General features: G+C 43.4%; 1 protein-coding gene across 3 annotated transcripts in view; it reads right to left on the bottom strand.

Annotated features, from left to right (window-relative positions):
- Bbs9 (Bardet-Biedl syndrome 9) overlaps nucleotides 1-26339 on the bottom strand; it is a 425345-nt gene that overhangs the window by 63194 nt on the left and 335812 nt on the right. For all 3 annotated transcript variants that reach the window (XM_006991684.4, XM_016009926.3, XM_016009929.3), the window contains 2 exons: nucleotides 20547-20729; nucleotides 5050-5272 (listed from right to left, as the gene is read on the bottom strand). In XM_006991684.4, coding sequence (XP_006991746.1) covers nucleotides 5050-5272; nucleotides 20547-20729 — 406 coding nt within the window. The remainder of the gene's footprint in view (nucleotides 1-5049; nucleotides 5273-20546; nucleotides 20730-26339) is intronic.

The following is a 26339-nucleotide window of genomic DNA, read 5'->3' as shown; positions in this document are numbered from 1 at the left end:
ATTTATCTGAAAATTTCAGGTGTCCAGTTTTCTTTACAGCTGACTAGAGTCATGGAACCTAGTCCCAAAGGATACACCTGCAGAACAACTCCTGCACCCAAGGTCCAGGGATGGTTGAGGAAGAAGGGGCAGAAAGACTGTAAGATCCAGGACCAAGAGGCTTTCTGGAGAGTGTGTCTCCTGGTGATGTCAGAAGCCCATCCATGAAGTCTCACCAACATGGCTCAGTAAACCCAAGCTGGACAAGAAGCAGCAATAGACAAACCACAGTGGATGGGGATACACCCCAAAGCCTCCACCCACACCAAGAAACTACAGGCAACTAAGGAATGCTGAGCGTAGGAGAAACAGTCTTCCCCAGGAAAGAACACCCCAGTTAGTTATCTAATATCAAATGGTCAGCCTAGAATATATATATATATATATAGATAGATAGATAGATGTGTGTGTGTGTGTGTGTGTGTGTGTGTGTGTGTGTGTGTGTATAAGTAATATTATATAGACTAAAAAGGTTATATTTAGGAATATATGGATAGGGATATACATATATGTGCAGAACAACAATGAAAAAAGAAGCAATGAATTTGAAAGAGAGCAAGGAGGGGCAGGTGGAAGGGTTTGGAGAGGAAAGGGGGAAGGAATAAATAATGTAATTATAATTCAAAAATAAAAGAAATAATAATAAAAGAACCACAGGCAACTAAAGGAATGCTGAGGTAGAAAAATAGTCTTCCCTAGGAAAGAGCTCACCATTTGGTTCTCTAACACCAAATGGTCAGCCCTGAAAACATAGAGTAACATTATACTAAGTAGGTTGGATTTATGTGTTTGGGAACACACACACACACACACACACACACACACACACACACACACACAAAACAATTAATTTAAAAGGTCATGAATTTGTAAGAGAACAAAGAAAGGTATAGGAGGGTTTAGAGAGAGGAAAAAAAGGGGGACATAATATAATTACATCATAATCTCAAAAATAAAAGAAGTTTTTAAAAAGAAGGCCATAAGGTCATTCCGAGTGAGAGAAGATTGTCAAACTCTGGCCCCCTGGGAGGATGTTCTCATCATGGCCTTCACTGGAACCATTGAAAGGGCACATCCAGAGTGCCGGGCTCATAAAGTCGTGAGGCTAGAAGAGACCATAGGGTTTTTATTCGGAGATGTTTATCCATCTGCACTTTAATAGGGAGCATGGTAAAATTACACACACTCCTGACTTTTAATACTTAAAATACTTAGTCACTGACTTCTCAGGCCCTGGTTACCTCAGCTGTTAAGTGAGGGAGGTGAACCAAACGATTGCTAAGTTCCAGTCTAAGTCTTAAAATAAGATCGTGTCTGTGAAAAAGGCTGCCTGTCTGCCTATGTGTTCATTAATCCACTCCATTCCAACCCACTGCAGCCTTGTAGAATCTAACAGCACTCCCCTCCAAGCGTGTATGTTCGAACACGCCCCCATACCCTTGTTTATTCTAACACACCAGTGCACCCTTGCATACCGAGTCAACTATTACAGCTACACTGCCATTGTGAGTTGCACAATTCTAGACTGGAAGCAGAAAACTCACGGTCTTTCCTACTATTTCTGTGATATTAGTATCCTGCCACCTACGGAGAGAAGAAAAGTTAAGCACAAACAAATATATGACACATCTTTACTGGGGAGCTCTGTCCTCAGAGAAGGAAGGAGACTGGGAGAAGCTGTTTCGTGGCCTCTTTCACCCACACTACTGGAGCAGCTCAAGAGAGCAGCCACACGGAGAGCCGCTCACACCAGAGCGGGCAGAGCGGGCTCTGGAGAAAGTGCATTTGCACTGCTGTGGTCTGGGTGATCTAGAGCAAGGCACAGCTGGCCTGGAGGTCTGGATTCTATACTTAACACTTACAGGAACTGGGTTACCTCTGGGCAAGATTATTTCTCCTGCTTCTGCTTTCTGTTTGAAACAGAGGAACAATGGACAAGTCTCATCTCCCTCAAGAAGGAGCTAAGTACCAGAATAAAGTGTGTGAAAATTCAGAGTTGTGGGGGGGAAACTATCCCAGGTGCTAGTGATCACCATGATGAGAAAGGACAGGGCACAGCTGTTCACAATTACTCACAATTAGATCCACAGTGCAGGGGGGAGGGTCACCAGCAGGTAAGAGCTAATGGGATGACGGACAGCAAGACTTTAGCACACTCAGCTACCGTGTTTCCAGGGAAAGTGCCCAGCTAGACACACATGAAGGGCACAGCCTGGCTCATGCTCCTAGGCTGTGAACAAACGTGATTCTTGTCTTCCTTCCTCTTTTTCTTTATTTCTTCCACCTCCTTCTCCCTTCTTCTGTCTCTACCGTCCACATATACCAAGTTTTTACACTGACAGCTTGGATATTCCAAATCTTAGATATACAAACAACCTTCCGGTTGCTCAGTTACTTGAAGAAAAATGGCCCAAGTTCCATGACCACTAAGTGTGACTAAAGGACACTCTGGGCTTCTGTTCTCAACCAGGCTTAGATTGGGGTCCACAGAAAGGCCTGGGCAACCTTCAACTGACTGGAGACCACTTTCTTAGTTTCTTTCTTTTCCTGTCGATGTGATAAAAATGTCCTGTTCCCCGCCCCCCCAAAAAATTGGGAAGGAAGGGCTTCTTCTGGCTTAGTGTTCAAGGGTATAGTCAACCATAGCGGGGAAGGAAGAGCAACAGGAGCTTAATACAGCTGGTCACATGGAGTCTGCAGCTGGGACCAAAGGGATGAGTACTAATACTTGGCTTGCTTTCCCATTCTGCATAGTCCATGCAGAGGGAATGGCCTAGCCCAGGGTTATGATGAGTCTTTCTACATCAAGGTACTTGGCACAGACATACCCAGAAGCTGGTCTCTGAGATGAGGCTAGATCCTGGCAAGTTGACAATTAACATGGATCATTATGCCCAGGATCAGGTGTGCTGAACCCATCCCTCCCTCCAGAAATCCCACTTCTTTTCCTGTGGGTAGGCATGTGTAGTAGGACAGGCCCATAAGGTTGAGGAAATGGGCTCAAACCAGCTGCCAAGGCATGCACATAACGTACTCCTTATGAGCCAACCTGGAGTCTGCCCGAGGGCCTAGCAACAGGCACCGTCAGAGTTCCTGATTGTGGGGAGTCTGCCTGAGGGCCTAGTGACAGATACCATCAGAGTTCCTGATCATGCCCAGGCAATGAGGGACGACCATACAATGTCACCAGATCAGGACACAGCCTGGGTCCTGGGAGGAGGGTATATAAGGCGAATAAACGCGTCTGCTGTCTGCTTTTCACCTGACTCCTGGTGTCTGTATCGTTGACACCATGTCTTCTCATCCCCTCCCCCGAGGGAGCTGTTAGGACCCAGCAACAGGCATGAAGAGACAGCTGCACCACACTGTGAGCCAATCAGAAGAAAGAGCTTTCAGGTCCTCCATCATGGAGCCTTTCTTAGGAAGACACTCCTTGAAGGCAGACAGGACAGAGAGAAGGCCAAGAGGACGTTGAGAGTGAGACAGGAGGATGATGAGGCCCATGTGAATCAAACCACATGAGAACTGCCTCACAGGTGAAAAATATTCCTTAGAAGTAAAAGTTGGGTTCTGTATGGAGTTGTAGTAAAAAAAAAAAAAAAAAAAAAAAAAATCAAATAACCGAACAGCATCCTGGAACACAAGCTGGATGTTTTCTCATTGCTGGATTTAGGGGATGGGTCATACATACCCACAACAACAGTACTAACTATAGCTCCTATTTCAAGCATGGTGCTAAGTGCTTTACAAACACAGAAAGCCCTGGCAGCAAGGCAAGGATCATTATTCTTACCATCTAGGCCAGTGGTTCTCAACTTTCCTAATGCTGAAACCCTTTTAACACAGATCCTCATGTTGTGGCAGCCCCAACCATAAAATTATTTCGTTGATACTTCACAACTGTAATTTTGCTATTGCTGTGAATCATAATATAAATATCTGCTATGTGGCCCCAAAGGGGTTGCGACCCACAGGTTGAAAACCACTGATCTAGAGAGAGAAGGATTGGAAGCAACACCCAGGGACAGTTGAGCCGAAAGGGATAGAGGCAAGATCCAAACACTGGTCTGTCTGCCTCTGGAGCCTGGGCTTATTAGATTATGTGTGCAGCCTCCATGCTTATCCTGTGAAGAGTTCACCTGAATCCCTCTAACTCCTAGGCATTCTCTTTAAGGGAGAAGGAAGGCAACAGGAAGGAAATCAGCACAGAGCAGGGGACAAAAGCCATACATGAAAGAAGAGAATCACGGCACTTCCCAAACTGTGGTGTCTGCTTTAGTAAAAGCAGGCCGCAGCTGCAGTGTCTTACAGCCTCACTGGTGGCATGCTCTGTGAGCTGCCATAGACGGGCCAGGATGGGGACATAGGGCTGGGAGCTTCTGAGGGACCTGAGTGCAGGGTGACTGGCCACTCAGACCCAGACTGTGAGAAGCCAAGTCTGATGTCTGGACCCTCCATGAAGGACCACATGGGGCCAACCTGGGTCACTTTCCCCACCTTGACCCACAGATGCCTTGATCCTGACGCCTGCCCGTTCACCTCCCTGATCCTGGGTCTCTCCCCTGGACTCTTGCCCCTTACTCCAATGAACACAGTCCAGGGAAACAGCAGAAGGGATCTAGCTCATCTGGATCACATTAGTTTCTTGTATCATGTTATTTACATTCATGAAATGCAGTATCTTGAGATCACATTTGGTAAAACTTTTCCTTAAAAACACTTTTATTCTCTAATCCTCTTTTTATTGGTTAGAAGCAAAACAAAATGGATCATATATTTAAAGGCAGAGGCAAGGGGAAAAAAGACATACCGTTCTAGAAATGTTTAGCAAGCAAATACCCGGAGAATATTTATCCACGTGGTTACCCTAGGATATGTGAGGGGAAACGTGAAAGCAATTTTCTTGGCTATCATCACTTTAATATGAAATTTAAACCCAAACACAGCTGCAGGCACATTCCTATAATTGGGGAGCGCACTGTCCTTTGGGAGGGTCCCCAGGATTCTTACCTGGCATGACCATGGCCTGCGGGGCCGCGGCATCGGTGCTCAGGCAGAGGCGCCCCCCTTTAGCTAGTCGGTCACACAGCAAGGTGATGTGCTTCTTCAGGCGGCTGGTGTCTTTGGGTGTGTTCAGCTGGCTGCTGAGGTTCAAAGCCTGCTCCCTGGAACTCTTCGACAGGCAGGTTTTCAATAGGTGGGCAACGGCGGCATCCACTGTTTCTTCCCAGCCCTGCATGCAAAAGCCGATTTGGAATTGGCACACAAATGACAGTGAGCAAAGTGGCCTCTTGACTGGTGCCAGGGTTTTCAGGTGATGGGCTGACATTCTCGACAGCCTCCTCCAGGGACTCAGTGACTGAATGAGGTGGTAGTGAGGAGTGCATTGCCCTATGCCAATAGCACCTATATGCACTGCATGTCTGTTTAATGATCGGTGCCTCAGGCCACCAGGAATGTCATGCCATTTGCCTTACACTCTGCTGAAGGGGATCTGGCACGAACAGAACCCCTAGATACCATGGGGGCAGCTGGGATGGAGAGAAGATCCTGGCATTTCAGCTGCTTGGGCTGTGACAAAAGCTAATGACACTGGTTTCGAGAGTGATTTGGGGGCTATAAGGGCCCATCTAGTCCCATGTCAGTATCATGTGACAAAAATGACGCAAAGAAATGCCATTGGCCCTACTTTTCTTGGGAAGAACAGGTCTTTACTGTTCTGGGCTACAGTAAAGACCTGAGGAAGTGTGGCATCACCTTAAAATGTGGAGGCCGCGATCCTCGGGACATCAGTGCTGCATGGGGACCTCAGCATCACCACACAGGACAGCAGCACACTGCCCTAGCACCCAAGGGACCACCCAAGGCAGCTTCAAGAAGTGAAGTGTACAAGGCAGGAGGAGTCAGGAGAAGGCTCCCATGAGGCATCCCAAGGATAAGTGAGTGGGTAAGATCCTTATGGCAGAGGGGCCAGAGGCATGAAAATCAGGACACGCGTGCCTCCTCTCTTTCCCAGGAATCCTCCCCAAAGCCTGGCTGGCCGCTAGTCATCTCCGTTCTATTGGTAGCTGAACCACGCTCTTGATGCACAATGAGCATACAGCTCAGGCTCCTTCCACATTGGCAAGCTCTTCCTTCCAGGTGCATAGAGCAGGTTCTTAAACCAAAGCTGAAACTCTGTATATAATCACCAGAGAGCTTCCCACTGACTGTCATGAGCAATAAACCAAGACTTCTGAGTCCACTGACCCATTTCTATCTACCTGTAATAGACGCCACCAGGCAAATCAGGAAAGAAAGAAACAACCCTGAGAATCCTTTCAAGGGGACCTTAAACTTAAAACTGCTTCTTACTCCAAATCATTGTAACATAATAAACCAACAGTTGCTACAAAAGCATCTTCCTACTACCAGCAAAACCTTTACTGGACTAACGTCTAAAATTGACTTTAGTAACCCTCTCAGTGAGGACATATTTCTAAGGTGCTTCTGGAGCCTTTGACAAAGTCCTCCAGAGTGTAAGAGTGAGTCCTGGAGTACCATTTAGTATCTACATACTCCGTAGTCATTTCAGCATTAAAACAGCTTCTGTGTCATTTAGACTGATCACCTAACAAGCCACTATACTTATAAACGAACTATGGTAGCTTATTAGAAAACAGAAGTAGACAGTATTTGGTCAGCACAGAAGCACTACTACAGAATTTCTTTTCCTGATGCCAACTTGCAGAGCGAGTAAAAAAGCCATGTCGTGTGTTTTCTGAACACAGCCTAAGAATGGAGTCTTTGGAGGGGATTTCTGAGTGCTTGTAAGAAAACTTCAAGAAAATAAGACAAGAGTCTTGTGAGCTCAGTGTCTTCGAAAACATGGAATTGTTCTTGGGACTTTCTTTTGTGTCCCTCCTGGGTGTAGCCCATAGGAGTGAGCTTGCTTTACATTATTCATTACAACTGGCTATTGCTGTTCCATAGCTGTGTACAGATTGACGTGTTTGTACACTTCACTCATGTGACACTGCTTAGCCCTCAGAGCAGTTCTCAGCATGCGGGTCACGACCCCTTTGGGGGTCGCATATCAGATATCCTGCCTATCAGATGTTCACATTATGATTCAGAACAGTAGCAAAATTACAGTTATGAAATAATTTTATGGTTGGGGGTCACCACAACATAAGGAACTGCATTAAAGGGTCGCAGCATTAGGAAGGTTGAAAACCACTGCCTGAGAGTATAAACTGTATGGTGCTCTGAATGACGTTGGCTACTTTTAGTCTGCCTTATTTTTAGGCTCCATTCTCCCAGGTTCCACTGCCAGCTAGAGCAGGAAACGATGCATAGGTATTTAGCATAGATATTGCTTTAATATAATGAGACATAGTGACAATACTTAGAAAGGTCACTAATAAAACATTGCTTAGAGGGCCTAAGCTGCTGCGTAAATTCAAATACAAAAACAAAAGAGAATGCTTATGAGACAAGAGCTGGTGACAAAGAGTTGTTATATAAAACTCGATGTGATAATACATGAGTAAACAAATAGCATAACTGCCTACTAAATTATGAAACAAAACTTTTCAGAAAGTAGAAACTCAAATGTGAGGAGCTGGACATAAACCATTCTGACTACCATTTTGGTGTTGAGTCCACCGACCTCAGGAGTACTCCAAGCACGCATGTACCCACCTGCATACACCAGCTTTTATTCTTTCTTCACGCTAATAATTTGCCTTATATTTCAAGAGTGAAATGCAACATTAACATGGGGAATTCTCACTAAGGACCTGCAGAGAAGTAAGCATGTGTCCTTCGGTGGGAGCAGCTCTGGCTGTGGTCCTCAAGTCACTGTCCTCACGCTGACACCACAGCTGCCCAGTGCAAAGGAGAGCAGGTGTGGAGTGGGAGGGCGGGAGGGAGGGAGGGACAGGCGTAAATGCACGTTTTCTTTACTCTCTGCCTTCTCTACAGCCCCTTTCAGCCCCAGAGGTGACCTGCGCGGGGGCGGGGCTGAGGCTCCTTGTCCCTCTACTCTAGATCACTGGAAATCACCTGCGCAGGGGCCTGGGCCGGGGCTTTGTCTCCTCTACTCCAGATAATTGGACTTCTCGGTTTTCTCAAGGTCTCGGCCCTTCCCCACTGTGTGAACCTCACACCTCAGTCCTCTCCCTGATCCCCGCCTTAGCCCCTCTTGGAAGGTTGCTCTGACCAGTTGGACTGCCTTGCTCCTGCTAGGTACCCCGTGAGGAACTGGACCACGGCCTTGCTGCATGACCAAACTCAAGAAAAACACGTCCCAGAACAGGCAAAACCACTGACTTCAGTGCGCCTGCTTCCCTCTCCCCTCTAGTTTGCCATTTTGGGGACCACACAGAAGTTCCAGTATTTTAGGCTGTGGCTGCATGCCGCTTTCTTTGTCAAGGTCACCAGTGGGTAAGAGCCAGCTGCAGGAAGAGCCCCCACTAGACTCCCATGTTGATAATCCTCAAATGAATGTAAACCCAGAAGTATCTAGAGTAATACCTCCAAGTAACCCTTTTATGGTATAATTTAACGTGCCACTTCTCCATAGCAATCAAATGAGAATAAGGCTAGTTACCATATGAAATGGTATAGCTTTAAATGGTTTTGTGCACTAAATAAAACTTCAGGGGAAGTCCTTAGACACTTATTTTTATCTTTTTCTCTATGTATGTGTGCATGTATATTTGTGTGTATGTGTACAAGCGTGGGTACTCAAATGCCACAGTGTGTGTGTGGCAAGGTCAGAGGGCAACTTTGGGTATCAGTCTTGATCTTCCATTTTGTATAAGGCAAGGTCTCCTGTTGGTGGCTGGCCCTGAGGATTTCCAGGAACTCTCTAGTCTCTACGTCCCATCCCCCACTGCAGCACTTGGATTACAGAGGCACACTACCAGCTTGGTCCTTTTCCATGAGTCTCAGGATTCAAATGCTGGTCCTCACACTTGTACTACAGCCCTATCCCAAACCAAATTTGTATTTATTTTTTTAAAATAATATTTATGCCTAAATGGTACATGGCATTAAATATTGTAAAATTAAAAAATGAAAGAGGCTCAGATATGGCTCCTGCATCACTAATAATAGAAAAAAATCTTAAAACTATCGTCATGTAGAAAATGAAATATATTTAGAGAGTAGTACATTTAAAGTGCTTTAAGATGATTTCTTTTATCCTCTAGCCCTCGTTCTAGAACCAAAATTTCTCCTAGTTATATGAAAGGTATTTCTGGTCAAGGATGCTTGTTTTGTGATGGAAAAATCAAGACCTTGTCTTTTCTGTAACTTCTGCCCTCAAATGCAAACTATTCATTGGCTCCTTCTTAGTAACACTTTAAATGTTATTCTTAGCTCTGCATTCAGTTGGTGATTCTGTGACAGCCTCTTCCCCAACATTTCCACATTTTCACATCTGTGAAGCAGGGAGTTGGCCTATTCTCAGTGGGCTCCAGCAACTGCAGGCTTTCTGTCCTGGGAGACAGACACTGCATGTGCCTATCTTAGCTTGCCTTAATGTGTCCCTTCTGCCCAGTTACCTCACCGTTGATGCTGCCGCAGCTAATTAACTGATATTTAAGATATCATCTCTAAGCAGCAAGATGATTCAGTCAGTAAGGGTTCTTACTGCCACGCCTGACTGCATGAGCTCAGTCCCTGGAGCCCACATGGTAGAGAGAACTGACTCCTGCACACCCACAACATGGCACATGCATGTACACTCACATGCACACACAAACAGAAATACCTTTTTAATAAAAACTTTTTAAGACTCATGGTATCTTGTCATTTACCAAAAACATTCCCTTATGTACAGAAAGGCAAGATAGTATGAACCTAAATTTAGAGAAGCAAATATTCATGAGTAACTAAAGAAATTCATTGTTGTTGTTTGCAAAGCACAGCTAAATGTTTCCTAAAATATAAGGCAAAAAGATGCCCAAAAAGAAACCCTTTCACTATGATACAGTGCATGTATTCCTACCTTATTTGAGAAACACAAGTCAGCAAAGCCAGCCATCTTCAGAACCAATGCAGTCAGAACAGTGAACATCAATCTGTCTAACAAAGTTCACTGACTGTGACAGAGGCTTCCTCACCTTCAGAAACACATGATTCAACTGTGTGGAGCTCAAAAGCAACCCCATAAGAAAGAATTTCTGAGTCTCAGAACCCAGTCACAGAGGTGGCACAGTGCAATTTTGTTTGTTTGTTTGTTTGTTTGTTTGTTTTTCAAGACAGGGTTTCTCTGTGTAGTTTTTTGTGCCTGTCCTGATCTTGCTCTGTAGACCAGGCTGGCCTTGAACTCACAGAGATCTGCCTGACCCTGCCTCCCGAGTGCTGGGATTAAAGGTGTGCACCACCACCGCCCAGCAAGCACAGTGCAATCTTAACAATGCTTGACCTCCTCCATGACTGTTACTGCTCCTGCTGCTACTCAAGAAAGCACAGAGTAGAGGCCTATGGTACACAGGAGACTTAGGAGAGATACATGGGCCAGTGAAGGTTGCTTACATATTTCTTCTTACTCAGGAGCAAAATATGCTTTTTAAAAAGTCTAGAGGAGACTCACAGAGCCCTTAAAAATTTAAGTGCTAAAAGAATACACCATCATAGTTCAACTGGGGTGCTTTTGTTTTTGTTTTTCTTAACAATGCATGGAGGAATGTGAGAACGTCAGCATCTGGCATCTTATTGTTGAAATACAGTAGTAATAACCACCCATTTTTGGATGCCTGTCACATGTCTGATCCCACATTTGGCATTCAATTAATTAGTCCTCACAAAATTTTAAGGGGTGTATTGACTGCCCTCATGAAAACCACACACCCTTGTAAAGTTTCCAAATGTGTCACAAATGTCTTTGGGTTTTGTTTTCTGAGGACTTCCCAGTGATGCTAAGGATTGAACCAGGGTGTTGTGCATGCTCAGCACATGACCTACCATTCAGTTACACACACTCCGCCTGGATCACAGTTTTAAAAATATGCTTTAACACATTTGGTTTCTTAAGGGGATGTTATTTTGTTTTTCTTCAGAACATTTGTTTTTTATTATTGATTTATTGTTGTTGTTGCCTTCTAAATGACATAAATAATTAAACATCAAAATCCTGAAATTACAATGAGGACAGTCAAAGGAGGCTGTGTGTGGTCTGGCTGATTGAAACTAAACAAACAATATAATTTTTGTTTTTTTTTCTGCTAAAAATATAATTTGTGTATATATACATATGTAGATATCTTACTGAGAAAGAAAAGCCTTAGCATGTGTATTTTTTATTTGTTTATTTTGTTTAAGTGGATCATTTATAGTAAGGTCTTAGCTAAACATAATAAAGTCCAAATTATGCGGCTTAAAAAAAATCACAAGAAAGGATATACCTGAAACAGAAAAATTCCTTTCATAACAGCTTCCACCTAAAGTAACAGCTTCCACCTGATATGTAAGTCATGACTCTAAATGCCTCTAGCCTGGCCAGAGTCTCACTGAAAGTCCTCACAGATGCACACTAAAAGTCCATCACATCCCAGGTACGCCTCTAGAAGGAACTGCAAGTTCACTCACACTCCTAAGATCCTACTGGTTCAGACCAATGTGACTGAGTGGTCACATTTCCCTCCCTTCAAAGCCAAACTGGCCCTAAACTATGAGATGGTTTACCAGTGCCCAGAGGAAGAAGCCTGTGCTTAGAGTCTGATAACTTGCCTAAGGACTCAGAACTTATTAAGCATTTTTTTCTGGAAGATACTTGCACCCCGATATAGCATCATATTCTACTCAACACAATTTATATTTCCCAATTATCAGTATTTAGTTTGCTTTCAGTATTTCATAGTTATAGACATTATGATACCAAATAGACTCGACCATTTTCTCAGTTCATTAACTTAGATTTCTGATGTAGGATTAGCTTTATGATCTACATTTTCCTAGAGTAATCTCTGGAAAGACAATGTCAGAAATAGGTAGATATGTCCATTTTATTACATGTTCATTGTACCACTTATTGTCAAATCTGGATAAGGCAAGTTAAGTAAAGTGTACCTAACAATGGCTTTTATTTGTGCATATTTATCATTGGTAAGATTAAAAATTCTTGTATTTATCTCAGGTATGAGGTTACTTGGATGAGTGTATTATGTTGTCACGCACAGTTTAACAACTGGGATATACTCTGAGAAATGTGAAATGTATCATAAGATATGCCACTGCATGAAGATCCTAGACTGAACTTCCACACAGACAGTTGTCATGTGAGTAGTGTGGATTTTAAACAAATTTGAACGATATTTATTTTTTAAATGTCATTGTTTTAAAAAATCCTTGAAATTAAATAAAAACATCACACACCAAAATTAACCAGACTCAAATTCCATACAATTCAATGAACTTTGGTCTGTAATTTTAGGGAGTCATTGTCCTGTATACAGCACCGTCAGGGACTATGACATCATCATAATACTATGTCTGACATGACTGTATAAATGTAGTGGTCTAGCTTAATAGATGTATCTGTGTGCACCTTAACATCTGTATATCAGAACACAGGGTTTGCTCTTATACAGCACAGAAATATTTGGTGCGGCTTATGAAACAGAGAACATAGAAAAGGAAGTAGAATGTTTCCTTTGTAAAAGCCATCTTTAAAAAGCTGCACAGCTGTGGAAGAGCATCTGAATTATTTGAAAGGTTATGAAAATGAGTGGTTTCATCCCCAAACGATTAGATATAATTATATGCTTAATTGCTTTAACTCTGTGAGGATGCAAAGGAATTTCTTCTGGAGTTTGTTGGACATATAGGACAGGCACACACATGGCAATGCTAGGGTATGATGAGAGGTAGACTGTCACGACAAGGGTGGCGTTCACAGGAGGACACAGGACAGAAGGAAAGAGAGGGGACGCAAACGGACCCGCCCAAAGGGAAGGTGGAGGGATGAGCATCAAGCACTATTCTATACAAAGAGCAAGGCATCACCAGCTCTGCTTTGATAACACTCAGCTTCTGGAGATGGACGAGAGATGCTGAGGTGGGACAGAAAAGGAGTTTATAAGTGAGAAATGGTGGGACCACGTGACTGAGAGCCCTGGCACTCAAACTTCACAGAGGTGCCAAGAGAGCCAAGGGCAGCATGCACGCAGATGTGAAGTGGGGCATGGGAAAGGTGGGTCTTGGAGAAGGGAAGGATTACCACTACAGAAACGGACAGAGGGCTGCTTCAAACGCCAGCACAGGCTGTCAGGTGGAGAAGCCATGGCCCAAGACAAGAGCTTTCAGAAAGGAATTCAGAGGAAAAGCTGGGCTGTGTGTTATATTCAACTCTGGTGACACAGAATATTATATAATTAAACAATAGTGGTTACATCCAAGTAGCAACAACACAGAGTATCTGGCCACTATGAACACGAAACTAATTCCACATGTTTATCTTGCTGTCTAAGACCATGGGAAATACCAAAATATTTACTTTCTGGACTACATTCCCATAGACAGTTGTAACTTTGATGATACTTGAGCCGTCATAAAGGCAGACTTAATAGTGACACCAGACTTCCTCCTCTTGTTTGCCTTCTAAGAGGGTCATTAATAATGGTAATGATTAGCCATCTCAGTCATCACTCAATCCAGACAGCAGGCACAATGGTCCTGACATCAAATCTGACCTGTGACGTAGGTGCCTGTAAGCCTTGTAAGTGAGCCTTGGTAAGTCCCTCCACACAATAGGACTTCCTATTATAAACATCTGTTTTCTCACATGAACCATGTTCAACATGTTAAAAATAAGTTTCCTTTCCATATCGGTTTGTAAAAGGAACAATTAATCAAAATGTAAGGCTGAAGGTTCAAGTCTCCCTCTTCCATTGATGTAAATTTCTATCCTAATCTTCTCAGGGAGTTGAAAGTCTAGTGCCAGGGAAGGTAACTATTAAGTCCTTAAGAATACAATAAAACTTTTCTTTTTCAAATGGTAGATAATACTGCCAAAGATATTGAATGCAATTTCAAAGGAAAGAAAAATATCAAGCCAAATGCTATGCCATGTGGAGTCTATGAAGCCAGGTCCCCAAATCCAGTCCACTCTTGCTTTTTTCATTAGAGGCTCCTCCAGAGCCAAGTGAACACACATGAGCCTCAGAAGAGAAATCTCAAAACAGTCTACTCAAAAATCTCAAGCCTGCTCCTCCTCGCTCTCTTGCCATCCGATGGATGAAAAATCCAGCCATCTGAGCTATTTACTAGAATAATGAGAAGCAGATCTGAACCACGATGAGGAAGGGCAAAGAGAATTCATCCACATCCAATCCAAAATGAAGCAATTCTCCGGAAGGCTGTAACAAAGGGATTCATGCCGCAGGGAAAAAATCATGACTACTACAGTAGTAGCCACGACCATATGGAAGACCCAATATTTTGTTTCCTGCTGCTGTGACAAAATGCCTGAGGTGACACCTAACTTAGAAGGAAGGAAAGTTTATTGGACTCATGGCTTCAGGGGTATCAACCGCTGTCACTTGGCCCTTGCCTTTGGGCCTGTGATAAGACATAGATAGCATCACAGTGGTAGACCATTGCAGAACAGTTTTCACCTAAGGATGGCAAGAAAGTGAAAGATGGAGGGAAGAGCTGGGGTCCAAGTATCCCTTTGAAGAGACTACCTGCAATGACTTCCTTCCATTAGGTCCCACCCCCTCGGGGCGCCACCATTTCTCAGTGTCACAGGCCAGCAAACAGAGATACTTCTAATCCATATCAAAAATGGAGGGACAGAACCCATGCTGGCCTCCTGCCTCCTCCTTATGCAAATGCATAAAGATCTCTTAGAAAAAGCTTTTGTTCCTAGAAGTGCCTGGTGTTGACACATGTCCAAGCAGATCCCAAGACTCCAGGAATAAGGAGTGTTGAATCAAACATCAAGAAGGAATTTGGCTCCTGCTCTTCTTTCACTGGCTTACTAATATGTGCTGTGGTTAATCCAGCTGATACAGCCCTGATTTGTTTCTTGATACTCATCAGTGCTATGTAGGAGGCTTTCTGGAATGCCAGAAACTTCTGTCTGCACTGCCTAATGCACTTGTCACATGTAGCTACTAGCGAGAGAAATACAGACAATGAAGTCAATGTATCTCACATCAGCTTATTTACATTTCAATTAGTAAACGGCTATTGTATGAGAGAACTCAGGATGAGAATGTTTGCTTATGAAGTTGAAAGAAAACCACCAAAATGACACCTCAGTCTATTTTGTTTAAAAGGTATGTTGTAGGCCAAATAGTGCTTGAAAACTAGTAAGTCCTCAATAAAAATTCACTGGATGTTAAATGACTTGATAAAAGATTATCCCATTGAGCCAGTCCTAAATGTACACACACACACACACACACACACACACACACACACACATACCACATACACCTTTATGTCTTTTGGTTTTTGTGAAGTATCATGGGAAAGATGCACAACAAACACACACACAAAAGCCCTATCACACATACAGTGATGAAATACTATTTTGGACTACATGCATGCCATTATTACTGGAATAGGACAGCGGCAATTTTAATTATCAAATCCACCAGTGGAACTATCCTGAAGAGCTCTTAAGAGACTAATCAAAGTCTTTCATATTTTTCTCAGTAGGCAAAGCAGCTCCACAAAGCATCTCTGGTACATATAAGTTTCAGCACCCCAAAAACAAACAAACAAACAGCAGGGTGGTGGTGGTGCATGCCTTTAATCCCAGCACTCAGGAGGCAGATGGATCTCTGTGAGCTGGAGGCCAGCCTGTTCTACAGAGTGAGTTCCAGGACAGCCAGGAGTGTTATACAGAGAAACCCTGTCTCAAAATCAAACAAAAAAAGAACATGCAGTCGTCTGAAATACCAGCATTTATTTGCTACTGGAAAGTGACAAAAAAATGGAAAAGTGTCCCTAAAGAGCCAGCGTAAAGAAAACAGCCATGAGTTCTGCTGCAAACGCAGTGCTATTTCAGATAAAATACTGATGATTAGCACTGACTGCTAGTGATACCATGTGAAGGGCACTGCTTTCCACTAACACTGACCACTGATGCCACTGTGCAAAGGACACTGCTTTCCACTAACACTGACCGCTGATGACGTCATACAAGGCTCTGCTTTCCACTAGCACTGACTGCTGATGACGTCATACAAGGACACTGCTTTTCACTGACACTGACTGCTGATGATGTCATACAAGGACACTGCTTTCCACTAATACTGACTGCTGATGATGTCATACAAGGACACTGCTTTCCACTGACATTGACTGCTGATGATGTCATACAAGGCTCTGCTTTCCACTAACACTGACTGCTGATGACGTCATACAAGGGCACTGCTTTCCACTGACACTGACTGCTGATGACGTCATACAAGGCTCTGCTTTCCACTGACACTTACTGCTGATGATGTCATACAAGGACACTGCTTTCCACTGACACTGACTGCTGATGATGCCATGTGAAGAGTGCTGTAGTCCACTTGTTTAGAAAGGCTCTGAATGTTGTTTGCTTTGTGAAGCTGATATCATTAGGAAGAAACTATTCTAGAGTTTTCTACTGAATTTAGCTTGCCTGCTGACACATTCCATCTAAATAGCAATACAACAAATCATTATACAGATTATCCAGAGCTATTTGAAACGTAAACATCATCTGAGCATTTCTTTCTACCTCTCAATACTTGTGGGGACAGCTGACCTTGAGCTGACAGTGTTTTCTGGAAATGTTGTCCATATGCCTGGGGTTCCCCCCACCTCACACATGTACTCTGCCATCTACCCTCAACCAAACCATCTAAATTGCATTCAGATTTTTGTGGTATCATAATAACTTCAATATGGGGTATATTTTCAACATTGTGGTAAGAGGCTCCTTTCTTTCCTGCCTTGCCCTCCTCTCAAATTATTTCAGGTTTGAATATTTCATTTTCATGTCTCAGTTGGATAGCAGAGTCCCATCATATAACATTTATTTGTGAGGTCTATAGACACAGCATGGGGAATTGTGAACTAGCATGTCAAAACCACACACTGTATGCGTATATCTTAAAAAATGAAAAAGTATTCCTTTTCTTTTAAGACACAAGCTATCTCAACAATAACTCCAAAGTGAAAAAAACAGTCCAATTAAAGATGAAAAGCATAACAAGAAGTATTCAAATTACTATTTGATTTCATTCTTCAGACTATTTTTTTCAAATGTCTTATATCCAACAGACACAAGTACACACACCTCATCTCACCACATTAAGAAGCGAGTTGGAAGAAACTTTCTCTGCATTTTTTAGAGAATAGAGAGTGTATAGAGAGGAAAGGTAGGAAGTCTCCAAGGAGGAAGGGACTAAGTCTTTCAACTGCCTACATGGTGAATACACTCATGTATTTCTATAGGGCTCTGCTCTTTATGGCATACAAGGTGAATACACTCATGTTTTCTAGAAGATGCTGTCCTCTAAGACCTACATGGTGAACACACTCAACCCAAGTTCGATTTCAAAATCCACATGGTGGTGGGAGAGAATCAACTCTCCTAAGTTGTCCTCTGACCTCCACACACACACTGTAACACACACACACACACACACACACACACTGTAACACACACACACACACTTTAAGAATGTAGAGTGGCATTTAAGATAAAGATAAGTAGTAAGTTTCATTCTAATAAAAATCAGTTTTCAATTGTTCTTTACCTAGGACATGAAAGAGCAAATAAAAAAAATGAAAAGTTGAGAGAAATTGAAGAAAAACAAAAACAAAAACCACAAAACAAAAATCTCTTTCTTGATAGTGCATTTCCTCACCCCTGCTATTCCAGACCTGCAGTGGGTACCTGAAACCAAACCTTACACAAACATGTTTTATATACAATATACACCTAATGTATAAGTAGGCACAGGAAAGAAATTGACAATAACTAATAGTAAAATCAAAGAATGATAACAACATACTACAATAAACACTATGCTAATGTAGTTTCTCTCTTGTCAAGACAATATTTACATAGTAATACTTTTGGTCTGCAGTTGAACACAGAACACAGAGATTCAGAACCTGCAGACAACGAAATGGGGTCCGGGGAGAAGGATTCATTGTGATTTATAATTTTGAGTTTTGTTTATGTGTGTGTGGGGGGATTACATGTGTGTGTGAGCTGGGGAGATGGCGTGCCACAGTGCACATGAGGAGGTCCAACGGCAACTTTGTGGTATCGGTTCTCTCCGTGCGCCTTTCCCCGGTCTCCAGGCAGAGAGCCTGGGTGGCCAAGCTTGCACGGCGTTGCCTTTATCTGCGGCACCATCTCAGCAGCCCGATGGCACCACTGCTCCTACTTTGTGAACAAGGGCTGTACGTTCCCCTTCGCACTATACAGATTACATGGCTTGGCCGGCACTGCTTGCTTCTCGTCCGCCCTCACCATTCCCCGCCTTCTTCCACTGGGTAAGCATTGACTACGTACCAGTCCTGAAAGAAGTCCTAAGAATAAAGTAAAAGGACCTAAGTATGATCCTTGCTTCTGAGCATGGCAGAGAGATGGACAGTTGTCATAAAGGATCCAATGCTGACCTCTAACTTCCGGTGCTCTACTTAGCTGTCCGCTCTAGCTCCTCTCGCAGCTTCTGGGGTGGAGCCCAGCTTGCCCCTTGCAGTTTAGAACAGCTGAGGACCACAGTGACCGTCATTTGTGGTAGAACCGAAACTGGAGATTAAGCAAGGCCTTTTGCCTCCTAAAGTGAGTTTATAAATAATCTGCTCACACTGTTCCTTCTCTCACTGCAGTTAAGCAGTTCCAGTTCTGCTACTGAAGGTCAATTTGACATTAAAAAAAATTGTCAGTCTCTTTATATCACTTGCAACCAAAAATGTGTTCCTTTTTTCCAGTGTATTCATTAATACTTTAGGTCACAAAATAAAGCTTTTTCTTTAAAACAAAACAAAACAAAACAAAACTTGATGCAGCTGATAAAATTTGTGTTTTTTTATGACTGTGATGATTTGAGTAAGAATGGGCCTTATAGGCTCATATATTTGGATGCTTGGTCTCCAGTTGGGTTTGGGAAGGACTGGGAGGTGTGGCCATGTTGGTGGAGGTCCGTCACTAGGGGTGGGCTTTGTCCACACCATTCCCAGGTAGCTCTCTCTCTCTCTCTCTCTCTCTCTCTCTCTCTCTCTCTCTCTCTCTCTCTCTCTCTCTCTCTCTCTCTGTGTGTGTGTGTGTGTGTGTCTGTCTGTCTGTCTGTCTGTCTGTCTCTGTCCCTGTCTCTCTCTGCTCTACTGCCATGCTTGCTGCCTGTTGCCATGTTCCTGGCCAGTCCTGATGGTCACTGAATCCAACCCTCTGGAACCATGGACCTCAAACTAAGTGTTTTCTTTTTAAAGTATCCTTGGCCATGGCAGCTCTTCATGGCAGTAGAAAAGTAACTAAGACAATGAATGTGTTCAGTAAAGTAAGTTTACCTGGCTAAAAGCACACACTTTCTGAGCAGACAAATTGGGTCCAAATGCCGACCCTGCTGCCACCAGTGTTAGAAATGTATTTGACTATAGAAAACTCAGGGGTTTATTGTTGCTGTTGTTGCTGTAAAATGGAGATAGAGACATCATTTAAGTTACCGTCAGTGCCACATCTATGACGAAAGGAGATCGTTCTTGGACAATAACTGCAACAGTGCCAGGAGCTCTTGGAAGAATAGCAGCCTCAGAACTGTCACCTTCATCCCCATGTTCACAGATCTAGGTTTGAAATCATTTCCCCCTGAAACAACCACCACAAGAGCTGAGCTTGGATCTCTGGTTTCCAAGGGGCCTATTATTTCTCCACAAATAAAAGCACAAAGACCATCCAGAAGGCACCTGGGCCTGTGCACATCTATGAATCACAGAAGTTAGGTGTTTTTGGTTAATGGACTCTCTGGTTAAAATCTAACTCCCAGACTCACTTTTCCCATTTCATTCTGAAATGCCTCTTCTCAGGCAAAGGGCTTTATGAACTATTATAAAGAACTCTGTAAATGCAAAGAACTGTTCCCATCACTTTCAGCAAAGCCATCTCGGTACCCTAACCTTTGAAGTGACACTAAAATTTAAGAACATCGAACAAATTAAAATGACTGAACTGTTTTCTCTGGCAGACTTGGGGAGGATTAGCTAATCTGGAGGCTTTACTGCGATCACTCAGCCTGTCAAGTGACTGCTTCTCTGCCTCTCAGAGATTGAGGAGCACATAAAAACAGACTGGGTACTACATAAAAATGGACTATATACCTATTTTTAAAACCGCTCAAGAGGGAAAAAAAAAAGTGCCGTCATATGACACTTTTATTATAGTTTAAAGAAAAGGAAAACAGCGTTTTTGTAAAAACACAGCCTCCTTTGATGCCTTAAAAAACATAGGTAGCCATGTGATATCTCCCCCAAACCAAAGCCTTTTCAATCATGCAGCTGTGGGGCTTGTGGGTCCTTACCAGTTCCTGAGTGTCTTCCTGGAGGGGCAGAAATGCTGCTTCTAGAATAGCAGTCTGGTCAGTGCTCAGCTTCTGCCACAGCCTGACCAGGAGGATCAGCAAATGGGTGGCACTCCTCAGGCCGGCGGAGGACTGCAACAGCTTGTCTTGGTTCTCCTCCACAGCATCTGCTAGAGCAATCACCTGAAGGGAGGGTACACTTGGGTTAGGGATGATTTCACAGTCCCCAAGCCCCCAACCAGGTACATTTGGCACACTTTTGTTTTCCTTCCAAACAACTCGATGAACTTTGTCTTCCACAGACCCAGTTAGGTTGAATAATGAAGAAGTCATCATTCATCCACTAGCTTCCTTCTTTGAGAAAACGTCTCAAAGTAATTCCAAATCCATATGGCCAGGGTGGGAATAGCCACAGATCAGCTTTACAGGGACATTGTTCCGTGTGTGCGTCGCTATCAGCTGGCTTCCTTCTGTATGTGGGGATATGAGTACTCAAGAGTAAAACTATTCCAGGCTTTTATAATTAGCTCTGAAGACTGAGTAATTAAAATAAAATCAAACTAACTGTATTTCTCTGTGTTTTAAACAACTTCGTCACTTTTTTTTTTCCCGGAAAATAACTTACCTTTTAAATTTGTCTTTATAGATTAAAAACATTGGGATATCCAATTCTTTAACATATGCAAAAGTCAAACAATGTTCAACTATCTGATCAGTTTGAAAACTGTCATTTTAACACAAATGTCAGACACCAACCCACAGGGCATTAAAAACAGCTCAGGGTGTGTTAGGTTTGCAACGCCAAATCTACTCAGGATAGAACTTGGCAGGACTGAATAGAATCTGCCTTAAACACTTCTCTTGAATAATCTTGTGGAAAAAGGAACTAAAGCAACAATTGGGTGGAATATTCAAGTCTGCCCATTGGTGTTTGATTCTATTTTATTTTAACGTCTTGGTGAATTCTGTGCTCATTAAAAGTAATGAACTGACTGCCCCGGAGATTCACAGCGTCTATAGTCCCCAGAACAGGAAGAGCCAACCCTGGAGCAATAAACTCCTTCTCAAAGTCCCCGCCAGCTTGAGGACTCGGATGAGATTCAGAAGTCTGGTGCAGACGAGCCATTTGGTGATATTTCATGGCTTATTGACACTGGCCCAAAGGGCTTGTTAAAACATCATCATTCAAACAAGGAGAGTCTACAGCTGTGTGGTCTCTCAAATTCCATGTGGGCCGAGGGGCTCCACAGGGACAGTCATCAGAGTGTCTAGGAGACACTGGAAACGAGATGTGAGCTATGGAAAGACAGCACAACCAAAGATCTTTGCCTGAACATGCTGTGCACACCAGGATTCTTTGCCATGTGACCAACATCTTAAAGGAGTTACAGAAGCCAATTACAGTTCAGTCAGCTCTCCAGGGAGCCATGGGGTCTGAACCAAGGCCAGCACCACATAAAATGCACTGCTTACTGTGTGCCTAGGACTGTGCTTTCCTCTGGCATTCTAAAGAAGTAGACTTTAGAGAGCTTATAGCCCATGGGACCTCATAATTGTTTAAAAGAAAGCATACATACAGAACCAATTAGTGGGAAGAAGCATTACTATAATAATGTTCTAATTGTGCAGAAAAGAAAGTGTAAAAGAAGCTAGCAAGGGACTGATTATGATGGACCAGAGTTAATATCCCTGGAGCCTCTTTTACTCAAGTGGAGTTGGAACTCATCCCTTTCCCATTAGTTCAAAAAATCTTCTAGAAGAGATGGGAGAGGCTACTTTGCTTAAACTGTAACACCTGAAATCATATGTAATCTCACCTGGATCACAACCAGCTCCTGTTAAAGTCTAAGCTCACTCTCTGTCTAGCTGTGAGTGTTAACAATTGAACATCATTGTGAGCAATGATACTGACAGACTGCTTACAGTCAAAGATTGAACTCATAGAAAGATCAAGGTCATGAACATCTCCTGAGTACCAGGTATGTGCAGGAATTTGCAGAATGTACTAAAGGGGGCACACTAGTGACAGATCTAATCTCTACCTTCAAAGATTTCATACTAGAGAAGAAAAATAAAGTGAGGGAGGCAAATAGTGACCATGTCAGGAAGGTCCTATAGACCCCAAAAGAAAACTGCATCGCTGCCATGACTGTTAAGGATAATCCTTCAGTTAAGTGAGCAGAAATGGTATGCCATGGATTCTGCTCTGTGCCGTGTGTGATCAGTGTCATCAGTCACTGGTACCTACTTGACATCTTTCTCTTGGACAAATGAGAAGATTGAGGCTGTGCATGCTTAGAAAGGTCCCTGAAGTCATCAAGAAAATAGAGTGTGCACATGAGCAGAGGAGGTAGATGCATCCAAGTACATGAGTGAAATGCTTTTAGAGTTGCATTTAAAATTGGCATTGACCATATAAAAATTGCTAGTAAACCTGACAGAAACTTAAAGTTTTAAATTTTTCTTTACTTGAAAGATACAAAATAGAAAACAAAATTTGGATCAAAACCTGTGGAAATCAGACCACTGAAGAAAGGAAAAGATTTTCTATTTTAGCAGCTGTTTTAACACCCCTTTCTGTCTGCCTGCCTTAGCAGGGCCCATCATTTTCATTTTGTACCGGGATCTTCAAATTAAGTAGCCAATCTGACTATATCACTACCTAGTAAATAAAAGCCCAGAACTCAAGCACTGGGGTCTGTCTCTGCCCAGCCTGCTTGAGAATGTAAGCACTTTGTTAGGTTCCAAGATGGCTCTTCTAACAACAGCTGGGCTTGGCCGGCTTCAGGGAGGAGCATGTGGGGGAGGGGCACCCTGGTGATGGCTCAGTGAGCCCCTCCCAGGTCAAGAGAAAGAACCAATGGTTCAATTTTCAGGAAATTTGCAAGTCACTTATTTCATATGGCCATTACTAAAAATTATAGAACTTGAAATTAAATTATAAAGAAACAAAGGCAATAAATACTCAAAACTCATTATTTCCCGCTGTTCTGTAATCTTTGTGGTAATCTTTGCTTATTATCTGTCTTTGGTTAACACTTTGCAGAAGTAGGCTGCTGCCCACTCTTCCAACTCTGTGCTTGGAGACATCAACAGCATGAAATCTGCTACTAGAGTTTTCTATAACAGAAAACTCCTAGAGTGTTAGAGCCAGCTCCCTCTGCCCTCTGCACCAGAGAGAACGCTAATCATTTTCCCCACACACACAGCTCAGAATGGAGGCCTCCCAACACACAGGTAGTGGGGAGGGGCCTTTAAAAGAGGACACAATTCCAACAAAGCAGAAGAGTGGAGAGTGCTTGAGGGGGCGCAGGATGAAAACGAAGAGGTTGTTCAGGGGGAGAGCAGCACTTAACTCCAAAGGCACCGAGTATTCTGTGTGTCCCTGTCAGTCAATAGAGCACCGTCGGGAATAAAGGGTTCTTGGGGCTACTCACTCACTGGGACACCGTGAAGCTTCTACGCATGTTCCCAACTACCAAGGGAAAATTCTCACTAAGTGTAGCAACATGTCAGCTTGTGGACCCACCCAACTTGCTAAACACAGCTGGAGTGAAAGAAGGACTTAGTGAGACAGCGGCCCAAGCCACAGGATCTTTCCAGAACAAGGCCCAAAATACATCAATCTGAGAGAAGCACTGTCTCTCAAAGTTTCAGTCTCGCTGGCTATATTTCTGTGCCATTGTGGAAAGAGGCCCTTATCCCCAAACGATCACAGAAATTGGAGAGAAATGGGATAAACAATTCCTTATGTAAATTACCCCCAAGGAAAATCATCCTGACCTACTGGCCAGCATGAAATACTAAACAGATCTCCATGTTCTCGATTTAGTTTTGCATGTAACAGCCAAGTTTACTTTGTTCTCCATGAGAGCCAAATGAATTAAGCAGAATTAGCATATTGAAAAGAGCTGGCAAAACTAGACCCATCGAGATTCAGATCTGAATGACCATGGCCCAAGAGCTCTCCCAGATCACCTGGAACTAAGAAATGAAGCCAACCAGCTTCTAGGGCTTAACACTGGAGGGCGAGTGATCCCACTTTTCAGGGCTCATCGCTGTCCGAGCAAGTTGCGTGCTCCCTGGTGTACAACAGATCACGAAGAGGGGCTACAGGAAACAATAAATGCTGACGGGCTCAAGCACAATGTGCTGAGGGCCTTTGTTTGGCTTTTTCAAATTGATGGTTTCCAAATAAAGTGGAGACCCCCAAAGGACATCTCTGTCCAATGGCCATATCAGTTGATGCCAAAGTAACGAGGCAGAGGCCCAGGGAGCTGCAGGAAAACACTCAACTCATAAAGCGAGTGTGAAATTAATCCCAAATACTTCCAGCTGCCAAGACAGGCTCTAAAATTGGTTACAGGAAAGCAGCAGCAGCAACAGCGGAGTAGACATGAATCATGCTATGTGAACACAGACATGTCCAATTTCTCCACCTAAGCTAGTCCAATCTGCCTCCAAATCTCATGTGTGGCACGCAGAATCCTACTGTGTTGCTGCTCAGACGTGAACTGCTGAGACCGACTGTGAGCCAGGCCCTGTGCTCAGCTGTGAGCATCCATCACTCAGTGCTCCTGATGGCCCTCTGAGATAGAAATTACTGACAGTCCCCACCCCATCCCGTCTCCAATTTAATGATGAAGAGACGAAGGCTAAGCGCCGTCTGTGCACACCGGCCAGGGCGATGAGCAAGGGTAAAGAAGTGCCAGGATTCCAGCTGTGTTTTCTGCCTTCCCAGTGAGTGCCCTGTGTCTGCATAGAAGTACAAATGTCCATAGGTGACCCCATAAAATCAGCAGTGGGTCCTCCTATTGATAATGTAGAGTAAGTGCTGCTTAGACACCATACCTGTCACAGATATGTGTACTTTGTTTATACTTTACCATCTCTGGGGCTTTCCACGTGAGAGTAACTGGAAATGGCTCCTCTCTTCCCAAAGTGGGTTGGCATTACACAGTCACCAAGTTCACAATGCATAAGAATGTGACGTTAACATACTGTCTTTTTATCTGAACAATAGGAAGGCTGTTACATTTTGTGTAGCTCAGAAATATGAAAGCTAAACTAAGGAATAATTTCCAGGCCACCTTCTTTAGTGAAGCTACTCTTTTTTTTTTTTTTTTAAGGATGATTCATCTATCTTTCTAAAAATCTCAATAGTCTAAACAAGCCAATGTCTGTAATAATTATCAATATTTTACTGAAGCCTTTCTAGGAACCAAACACAGGCTGGATTCTTTACAGGGATTAGCCCATTCAATTCCCAAAACAACCCTATGAGGTAGAGGCTAGTATTGGCTGCTTCTTAAGAACTCAATGGTGAACTGTACAGCCAGATTTCACATTCAAGCTAGAGGTGTCACCAAAAAACCCAGCCTGTGCTGTTGACTGTCACTGTTAGTAAACTGGTTGCAAACCGTGAGTTCTGCAACTCTGTGGGTTTGGTGTCCCAGGTTTTGGCACCAAAAATGTGCCAAAAAGGTCATACTGGCTTCTGCACAAGCAATATGCAAAGCTAATTCTGTCTGGTACCCTTGCGGCAGCTCTTGGCTTTGCTGAACTTCCAATACCCAACAGGGATTGGGGCAAATCTGTTCTAGTACTAGACCAACATGGATGTATAAGTTAAGACAATGGAGCTCCCCATGGCTCCTAGGAAAGGGCGGAGAAGGCCATGCTGGAACACAAGGGGCCTGGGAACCAAGCAGACAGCCTTCCCCCCCACCCCACCCCACCCTCGACAGTGCTTTTAAGCATAAATTTGCTTCCCTTTTCTGGGCTTCAGTTGCA

This window comes from Peromyscus maniculatus, chromosome 7 (assembly GCF_049852395.1).
Source record: "Peromyscus maniculatus bairdii isolate BWxNUB_F1_BW_parent chromosome 7, HU_Pman_BW_mat_3.1, whole genome shotgun sequence".
Taxonomy (NCBI): Eukaryota; Metazoa; Chordata; class Mammalia; order Rodentia; family Cricetidae; genus Peromyscus; species Peromyscus maniculatus.
Note: the sequence above shows the minus strand (reverse complement) of the source record. Positions and strands in the feature narration are given on the sequence as shown.